Source organism: Helicoverpa armigera, chromosome 12 (assembly GCF_030705265.1).
Source record: "Helicoverpa armigera isolate CAAS_96S chromosome 12, ASM3070526v1, whole genome shotgun sequence".
NCBI classification, from domain to species: Eukaryota; Metazoa; Arthropoda; class Insecta; order Lepidoptera; family Noctuidae; genus Helicoverpa; species Helicoverpa armigera.
The window spans coordinates 7492707-7503364 of record NC_087131.1 but is presented as its reverse complement, the minus strand read 5'-3'; the positions used below and the strand labels follow the sequence as shown (position 1 = coordinate 7503364).

The following is a 10658-nucleotide window of genomic DNA, read 5'->3' as shown; positions in this document are numbered from 1 at the left end:
ATCAAATAAAATAAAAACATACTGTTTTGCAGCAGATCAACGATCGTCAGTATAAAAAAAATAGTGAAAGTACTTACATATACTAATGACTAAAGAGATTGCTAATCGAAAGTAATTTGTCAGTACTGTGTAAATTATCAAATCCGTATTTGAATGAATATGTCGGTTGTATTATTTACTCCTATTGCTTCTAAAGACTCACCAAGCTTATGTTTTCGTTTGTAACAACAGTTATTCAGCCAATTGTAATTGCATTTAATTAATTATGTAAATACATATAAATACATAATAACTAGTTATTCCTATAATGTTGTATATACAAGCTTGGTGAAAAGTACATAACAATAATGTTAAAGGTTTATATGATAAACCGTAGGTAACGTTGTATGATATAGGACAATTTTTGATGTAATTTTTAGTACTTAATTTATTTTTATGTATGCTGTACTTCCGACGATGCATTCCTACAATTTAAACAATTCATAATGATTAATAAAATTAAATAATAAACTATGTTTATGGATAAAATTGTTTTTTTTTTTTTCAAAAACAGACGATGGTTGCATGCAACCTCCTGACCCCATGGCTTATCTCGTACAAGACTAGAATGGAAAAGGGTACGTTGCTCCACTGGGTTGGACACTTTGCTCCACATTATAAAACAACTTTTTTGCAAAACAACATTTAATAAAACAAAAAAAATACAGGTGTAATTCTTATACTAGAAACATAACAAAAATAAAGTCCTTAAATGTAAGTAGGTAATGGCTTTTCCATGAACATGATTATGAAGTAGTTTTTTGTTTCTTTGATTATCAGAGATAGTTTAAAAAATAACTATTGATTGTCTTAGATAAGGCACTTGATAGAAACCATTTTAAATAAAAATGCTCCTAAATACCTTTAATGTCAATCATGATTAGCGAGCAAACCATTTGCTTCTTTGTTAAAAAATAATATTGGTGAGCGACAAGTTCCCTAAACAAAAAATTATCATTTTGGCAGAACCTTGTAAACTGTTTTTGTTAGTATGTAATAATGTCACTTTAATTTTTTATGCATATCATTGATACTTAAATGGAATGCCAGATAGTGAATAAATATGCATACGATTTTGGGTTTGCCTCGCTATATATTGGCTGTTAAAAGTTGCTTCATCAATTTTTGTACCATAAATTGATCCAAGATGGCAATATAATTTACGTTATAGCTTTATTCAATAAGCTACCGTAAAATAAGAAATATTCGAATGATTTTTTGAACAGAGATATTTATCATGTGGCTTTATCTGAAAGTAAGCTGCACAATAATTATGGAGTCAAATCAAAATTGATTATAATTGGAGAAGGTTTTTCGTAAAGTTATATTTATTAGCACTTTTGGTTAAATAGTAAGTATGTAGACTCTTAGTAAATGCGGTCATAAGTCACTATTTAAAATGAATCGATTTCCTCCGAATGCTTGCCTGTGTATTTGTAATTGCATTTGCCGTAGGCACCTGAAACAAACAAGTTTTGTTAAGTAAAGATGAAGTTTATTATTTATTCTGACATAATATTCGAAATCAAGTAAGGTGGCCCCTCAGTCTACGAAATCATTGCGCAATCTTTAATTTTGCACCTACAGAGCGCCTAAGAAAATAGGAGAAACGAAAAAAGGTAAAGCTAATTGCTTCACCTACATTTATTTAAACCAAGTTACAAAAAAACTGCTCAGAAAGATGCTTTCTACATTGCTTGCTTGACCCATATTGGATTGTATTCGAATTTATACGAATAATACATCTGCGCGAGCTTTACGCAACTAGACACACAAAACATTGTAAAGCCAAAAACTCTTCACAGTTCATACCTTTATGTTTGCCCAACGCGCCTAAATCCACAGGCAGGGGTCGCAGCCTTGTCTGTGGGGCCGGTGTGACGGGCGCATCGAACACATCGGAGGGAGGCCTGCGCACTCGCATGAACTCGCCCCGTATGGCCGCCTCCTTACGCTCAGCTGACGAAACGCGCCGGGAATCCAGGAACCGTAAGTTCGGTATCATGTGTATCACGAAGTATCTGAATATAAAAAAATGTTTATAGAAAACAGTAGGTTTTCTGTGTGATTACCAATTCGAAAATAATATTGTCAAAGTTAAATCTATTCTAATATATTTATAAAGAGGAAACATGTTTTGTTTGATTGTATATTATATGAATTTTGTTTGATTGTACACATTTGTGAAAGATGAGAAACTGCTGAACCGATTTGAAAAATTCTTTGTGTTGGAAAAGCTACACTATTCCCGAGTAACAGGCGAATAACATTTGTCGCGGGAAGCTGGTGAATCCACGGGAAATCATTAATCATAATGTCAAATTAGCCTATAATATAACAGACTATTTTATTATTCAAATTAGCCTATTATATAATATGCTAATTTAAATAGCAAGCTTCAATCTAGACGTCAGTGTTTTTTGTTTTCGCTTTTTTTTATCTTGGAATTATTTTTTGTTGTAGGTATTACCTACACCATACCATACACATAATCTGATCTTATTATGTGCGCGATTTACATTGTTCCACTTAATAAAAATACCTTTTCGCTTCGAAATGAACCATCGAAATGTAAACATTAATTTCTGGTAGCACTCGAATGCCTGAATAGGAATTTAATTTGTGGCATGAAGTATTCGTGTGGCGACATTCCTCATACACGTATCGATATCAGTAGGCACCTATACAAATCTCTACATATCTGCAAAGCATTTTACATACTCCGAAACAAAAATATTAAAAACTTGTCATTCTGTTTGTTCCGGCTAATCTCTGAAATTGGTAAACTGATTATGACGGGACTTTCATTGGCAGAAACTGATGGAGCAATGAAGGAGTATTTTTTTATCCGGAAGAAGGAATCCTTCGGACGCGGGTGAAGCCGCAGAAAACAGCTAGTCAAGACATATTTTTTGAAGCTCAATTATGAAATACCTACCAACGATTTCGTATATTTGAAATAATGAATTGTGGTATGACGACTTACATGTTTTCCTCTGTTTAGAGATGTTCCTTGATTTTATTAATTCGCCGTAGGGACAAGAATGTGATATAAGAATCCTAAATTTAATTTACCTACCTGTATCTTTGGTAATCCGAACCATCTTTGTCGCTATCTGACAGTTGGTTGGGACACGCTTTGTTACTCAGTAGACTCAAGTACGTCAGTGAAGGGAAATGCTTGCATATTTTATTAACCAGTTCTTCCAAGTCTATTATCTGAAAAAAGACAGCGGCTTTAATTACCCGTTACTATCCTGATAGTGACAATACAAGTCAGCTGATAGACAGTTAATTTTCTTCCCTTTATTAAAACATTTAATTTTCTTGTCGAACAAAACTTGATTGAGTAATGTTTGACGTGAGTTTTAATTAATTTAATCATGATTTTATGTTCGTAATTTGTTAAGTGCCTTATAAACTTGTTTTAGCAATCTGAACCTTTTCCATAAGGCGCCTTTGTTTTTGTTAAATTGATCGAAGTTTCCTTGTACCCAACTTATTAACAGAATGTGTACAACTTATTTACGAAACTTTCTGTTCGATCTGAATGTAGGAAAAATAGTACTGTTACTAGTACGATTAGTCCATTATTTCTTCTTCTTTCTTGATGTACCCAAATCAGGATGCTAGCCAAATTGAATAAGTGAAATCACAAGGTTTGCCTGTGGTTATTTGTGGGTGGCGTTCATAAACAAATTAATCTGAAATCTAGGAAAAAAAAATATGAGACTAAAATTGTACTCACTTCGTTATTATTGAGCGAAAGTGTCCTCAAATTGGATAAGTATGGGAACGTTATAGCATCACCCAGCTTATTGTTGTCTAATATAAGTTCCTCTAGTCGACCGAACTGTTCCAATCCTTTGAGCGTCTCGATACTGTTATAGCTGCAAGCATTTTGATATTTTAGAACATTGGATTTATGTTTGTAGGATACTCTGTTACAGATACCTATAGCTTTAATGCAGCTTAGAAACCTGGCGTTTAGATGCGAAATGGTTGTTTCTTGTATAGATACCGCCCGAAAAGGAGCTTAACATTTAGATACTTGTCAGTTTTGCATTGATCAAAAGGATTTCTCTAGGTGCATTATATCTGACGTACCTATTTTAGGTTCATTATATCGGTCTATTACCTATTATATCTACGAATCGAGACTTAATATAATACTTAAACGATAATGAATGTAGGACAGTCTTATATGGATAAATCATAATCTAAAGACATACAGGGATGTGCTGTTGATTAACTGACAAAGAATTAAGGACATGATTGAAAAAAGTCTGTGCTTTACAACTCTGCCCTGCCAACGCAACCAGTCTACCAACGGCTTAGCAGGGGAGTTTTTATTGAATTTTGGGTATTAATTGAGGAAAATATGCCTCACTTCAGTTGTTTGTTAATTATGTAGGTATTTTGTGCATGTCCCTTTACCTTAAATCCAAACACCTCACTTTGCCGCCATACATTTTTTGCAGCGCTGGAGGTATTCTTCTGCAATCCTGTCCGCAGTAGCTCAACTAAAACAATAAATAATATACATAATATATTTCTAAGGTAAATTACTTATTACGATATCATTTTAACTTGTTGTATGGCGGTTTGTTGTTTTCACACATAGGAATGTGTGAAATCTGTTACAGACGATAAAATTATTCTATTGGCCTGCAGTGTCCTTTCAGAAACGCTGTTAAAGATATTGTATACGTCAGTAGAACCATTAAATAGACAAACAAACAATACCTGAATTCAGAACAGCCTTTCTTTGCAGGGGTCAAAATCAAAACTCGTGGATTCCAGGGAAAGATAATTGCGATTCGGGCCAATAGATAGATTTTAGATTTTTTATACTACCTAGGTACCTACTATACCCACGAAATTACATAGAGATTATTGTATGTAATTGATTTATGTTGTTTGATTTCAACTATATCGTTGATAAGATACCATGATCACAAATTGCATTTACAGGCCACTTAGGTAGGTACTTGTAGGATGATATGTTACATAAACGCAATCAAGTAATACAAAGATATATCCATTTAAGTATTGATAAGAATTATAAATGTTTATTTATTGGGATCGATGTAAATAATTGAATAGTCGCGCCTTGCCAAGTATAGATCTACGGTATAAAAGTTTTTCAAACCGGTTCGGATTCAAGATTAAGAGACTGCATGCCACTTAATCTTTGGTTGAGTACTTATGTGCAAGAATCAATCTGTTCAAATGATAAATAAGGTAAAAGATGGACATTGCGCCTAATCTACAAAATTAGATGAAAAAAAAGAGTAAGAATCATGGAGGCCGTATCTAATTGTTAGTAAAGCTTTTATAACACCCTAAAAGCTCGAAGATGTCGTAAAAAATTAACATCCTTAACTCAAGGTAAAGTTACATATTCTGGAAGGACTTTACGGCCGTGTCACTTTCCAGTTTTATTTGCACGTATTGTACTTGCTTTATCTTTACTGCGAGTACGGGTCATTTTATTTGCCTCATAACAACTTATTTATTACCCACGATGTTACAGATGCGTATGAGCGATACATAACTGTAGTACCGCTATAGTATTACGACCCTAAGATCAAGTTATGTCCAGGTTTATTCGTTCCTTCATACATAGCTATATTTTTTTACTGATATTAGATTTTTGGACGTAAAATCTTTTTTGACGCAAAAGTAGGTTTACGCGTTAGCCTATAGTTAACTGGCAAAATATGGGCAATTACTAAATTACCAGACTTACAAGGCTGTATAATATGAAACCGAAAATAGTAGTGATGTCATATTAGGTATGTTAATGAAAATATTTTTGAGATTTGATTAGCCAAACATCTTGTTTGCTCTTTGTTTGGTTTGTGTATAAATGAATACATAAATGCAGTCAGACCGGTTAGCCCTGCCCAGTAACATTGTAGGTCGGTTATCGTTCTTATTTAGTAACGATATGAGGTCATCTTGGGGACAAGCTTCACTTAGGTACAAACGTTAATCTTGTGTATGATTTACTTAGGTAGGTACATTTGTCTAGAATTCTGAGGGAAAATCGATACGAGAAGTTTATTTTACATTCAGAGAAACATTAACCAATGACATAACATTATGATTGTCCACTGTTATCAATCTCACCTGAATTTCTTCTTCTTCAATACTCATACTAACATTAGAAATGCGTTCGACTGTTCTATTATCCGGCAACACATAATTTTCTATTGTCAGAAGCTGTAACTTATATTTGTAACGTGTTTTCACCACTTTTTTCAAGTCTTCCTCTTTTCTTAACCGAGATATTACGCCGCCATACTTTGTCACCACTATCAATAACTTAAAAATGGCTAAGGGAAACAAGTACGATTCGAAGTACGTTAGAATTATAATACCGACATTTAAAACATTTCCGAAATTCGCCGACAGTTTTCTAGACACTGTATCGATGTACGATGGCATTTTCAGAAACAACACTGTACCTAATGCCGGTAATGCTAATTACGATAAACGTTTTTCACATACTTTTCAGCCAACATTGGAAAACTTATGTTTTACAATAGGTTCTATCTTGTAGTGCGACTTGTCAATTACATACTTTAAAATAACTTCCGTATACAGATGCCGAGTGCACGATTTAGAAAATCACGCACTTTAATGCTTTGATAAAATTAATTAATTGCTATTCTTATAGGTACTCAATACTCTTGTTAACATCACATTGTTATAAGATACTGTCGCGATACACTTTTAACTGAACATTTGTGAAAGATTAGAAGAATGTACTGCATCACCTTCATGACATCGTATTTATGGCATCCGCACATAATTTAATTAGTGCATACTTGTTGTACCTACATAGGCTATATTTCTTGACAAGATTCCACTGAAGTATGTCAAGTGCGTTTCGTATTATCCATAGCGTGAAACCGTTCATAAGTAGAACAGTTATCATTTCAGAAAGACTTAAGGCGTTACAAGAGCTATTTTTATTACTAAACTCCTTAAAGATACTACCATAACCACCATTTCGCTATGGGTTTTGGAGGCAATAGCACAGAAATGTCCGAGTTACGCATGGTCCGGGAGTGAAACTCAGTTGCCGCTGCATTCGGAAGTTTGGTGTTTAGGCCTAAGCTGCGATCTCATAGCGACATAGTGGGAGCGTCTGTTGCAACCCAGCATAGGATAGACCGCGATTATGGGAACATGAAGCCTGAGATTAGGTACAGTTTCAGGATTGGCTAAAAATGGTCTAAACACCACCAAGGGTAGGTAGGAATTCATAGTAGCAAACGCTAGGCAGACCTTGAACAGGGTCAGTTGTTGAAGATTGGTATGGACTTGGGATCTTGTATAAAATGTATGTGTTGATAATAATAATGGCGTCCACGGCCGGTTTCGGCCACGGCCGCTGTTTTCATGTAAGGAGATCAGCCAGCTGCGCAGGACATATTATAGTGCAAACGGAAAGAGATCAGGCGCAGGACCGACATTTACGTGCTCTCCGATGCACGGGTGAATCAATCACCAACTTTCAGACTACGGGCTGCTTTGTGAAAGTTTAAGAAAACCCACAAAGCGATTTCGGCCCGACCCGGGAATCTAACCTGAGACCTCTGGCACAGCAGCCGCGCTTGCGACCACTAGACCATCGAGGCAGTCGGTGTTGATAAAGTGATTTCATGGCACACATGAGCATAGGAATGCGGTTACAATATGGTTCATTACACTTAATTAGCCATGTACAATTAGGACTTAACGCTAATCACTGTCAAATGCCATTGCAATTTCTTAATTAGGAACTTAAGAAATATATTTTGAATGTGTACCACGGGAATAAGTTTAAAGAGCATACAAAATAAGGACACACATTGACATTAATTTAACATTGCAAACTCATTTCTAGTTGCACAGAGAGTGCATTTGTTCTTGTATTTTTATCAATAACTAATAAGGCGAGGATCCTGAATCATTTGTAGAATACTCGCAACAGACAGCATGACTATGGATACCGCAATGCAAGGCAGTTCTTTTGCAAACTTGATTAAAGTGGAAAAGTTCTGATTCATTTGTTATTTATTATGAACCTTTAGGCAGGACGTGTTTTACGATTGTAATATTTTATTTTATGAATTTACATAGATATTAACAATACATGTTTACAATTAATATCAAAAACTATCCTAGTAAAACAAACAACTAAAAAGCGTTAAAAAATGTTATGAATTTGAAAAAATTATAACGTTGAGAAAATATAAATTGTAATAACATAACTGGATAATAGTAAAAATAATAAATAAGGCTTGAGTTACAATGAGTTCGTTTCTATGGTAGGTAGATTTAATTTAAAGAAAGTTTGGATAACTTTTTTATCATAATTTGAGTAGTGGAGGTCTAAAGGTTTGCCACCCTGAGACTTCCACTGGATATCTTACAAGTTACAATGTAAGTTCAAAATCTCTAAGCAAATAATGTTATCTATGATATTAAAAATAAATTGATAAATAAATACTTACTTGGCCTTTTTCAAAATATAATGCAGAATGATTCACGTGGCTCTCCTCCATATTAACTTGTACACACGATATTAACAATTATAGTATTATCAAACACTACAAAAGAGATCAGTAGCACTCCAGCTTTCGAAAAATTATTGAAAACAAGTCATAGAGCTTCGTGAGCGTCTCTTTGTTTCAAGAACATAATTTGTTTACATTAGTAAGTTGACAGCAGTTTGACATTGACGTTAAAATGACAATTGATCTTTTAGAGTTGTGTTAAATTATTATAGTTCTAGTTAGTTTTTGTTACTAATACTAACGTATACTGTACAAACTTCTTGGTCGTTTCTCATTTCTTTCTTTTTTATTTTTCCTGCCATGACGGGTTTCGCTTTTGTTTTTCTTCTTCTGTCTGTCAAATATCTTTTCGCCCACGGTCCGTTGTGCGAAAGAAAACTATAAAACCCTAGCTAGAAGTGCTGTCCGCTAGTTCCCGTATCACCAAGACCCGACGAAAGGCTTTACTGAAGAAAGTGAGGAGGAAGTTTCCCGCTGGCCGGTCGGCATCGAGTGCCCCGTCGTTGGCAGATTCTTCCCCATCCACTTCCCTCTTCCCAAGTAATTTTGTCTTTTCCACTCATTCAGAGGGTCACGGGGTTTCAACGGGGACTTCAACGGAGATTGCAGTAACATCTACAGCGAGTACTGTACATAAGTACTACAATGCTGACGTAGGTATGGAAATATTTTCCTAGAAGTTTGTAGGTTCATAGTTTGCGTACGCAGAACAAGGTGAGTTGGTATGGTAGGTACCTACACTTTACCCATACTTAAATACTTACACCCATAAAACAAAAAAGGGCGTTCTGCGTTTCAGTTTGCCTAAACTTGCCTGAACTGAACTTTTATCCATCTTACGCTCCATTACGATACCTATCTAGGTATCTAGGTATCGTAATGGTGGCTAGGTAGGTGCAGTAGATACCACAAGTATGAAAACATACAGATTACATTAGGTACGGACATTATTTTCAAAAGAAGGACCTGTTTGACTTTTACAAACAACTTCTCTTACATCTAAGGTAAGGTTAAATTTAGAATAGGTATCTACTATAAAGGAAACATACCAGATAAATAGATACCTGTGCAAAATCTTTATCATTTAGAACAGACCTGAGACCTTATCATTTAGTTAGTTTTATCACATAATCAGGTGATGTGAATACCTACTGCGGCGGTCAATGAACTTGAAATGTGTGAGTGACGAATATCTACAAAAATATTTGTATAGCCTAGGTTCATCGATCAAGGTCCCACCGGCCGCCAAACATAAATGTCCAAATAAAGAAACTAAAAAAATCTAATGGACTTGGTTTATAACATGATTGACGAATTGTTTTCTACATCCTAACTAATATTATAAATGTGAAAGTAACTCTGTCTGTCTGTCTGTCTTTTCTTCACGCCTAAACTACTGAACCGATTTGTGTGAAATTTGGTACAGACATAGTTTGGAACTTGAGAAAGGACTTAGGATAGTTTTATTTCAAAAATATATAAAAATAAATTTATTCCGACATATAGCGCCATCTATTGGTCAAACCAAAAATATGCCGGAAGTCACTATTCCATGCGAACGAAGTCGCGGGCAAAAGCTAGTTTTTATAAAAAGAAAATGCAGATATTTCAGTGTTTATGTTTGCCCAGCAGGTTAACGTTAATATTCGAATCTAGCACGTTTTTTTGGGCCAAGTAGGTACACGATTGAACGGAAATTGGCTAGTTAGAACAATGTCTTGTGTAATGGCAACAGTCGTTTGTTACTCAACCGAGAGTTAGTTACCTATTGATAGGTACATACCAACTTATTCGTATCACGGTTGCTGAAAATGTTTTGAGGTAGGTAAGTATTACTTTATCATTTAAAACAATGTTATCGCTATTTATAAATCCCTAGGTAACGTGATATAATAAAAAAATGCTGTAGTTACCTTCGATTTATAGGTACATAGGTAATTTTAAATATTTTCTGAGTAGTCCCATAATGTTACTTACTGATTTCGTTTTCATCTACACATGTTTGACTAGGTAAAGTTTGTTCTAGGTAAAGTAAAAAATGAAACG

At 34.7% G+C, this 10658-nt stretch overlaps 1 protein-coding gene across 2 annotated transcripts; it reads right to left on the bottom strand.

Moving 5' to 3' along the window:
• Positions 1-672: 672 nt before the first annotated feature.
• Positions 673-8743, bottom strand: LOC110384021 (leucine-rich melanocyte differentiation-associated protein). Of its 2 annotated transcripts, none has more exons than XM_064037258.1 (6): positions 6175-6569; positions 4477-4562; positions 3788-3929; positions 3119-3258; positions 1852-2060; positions 673-1498 (listed from the first exon to the last, which is right to left on the bottom strand). In XM_064037258.1, the coding sequence occupies exons 1-6, from the start codon at positions 6490-6492 to the stop codon at positions 1434-1436; spliced, it is 960 nt and encodes a 319-aa protein (XP_063893328.1). In that variant the 5' UTR covers positions 6493-6569; the 3' UTR covers positions 673-1433. The 2 variants fall into 2 exon arrangements, with proteins under 2 accessions (XP_063893328.1, XP_063893329.1); XM_064037259.1 differs by lacking the exon at positions 6175-6569 and adding an exon at positions 8550-8743 and having other exon boundaries at positions 679-1498.
• Positions 8744-10658: the final 1915 nt, after the last annotated feature.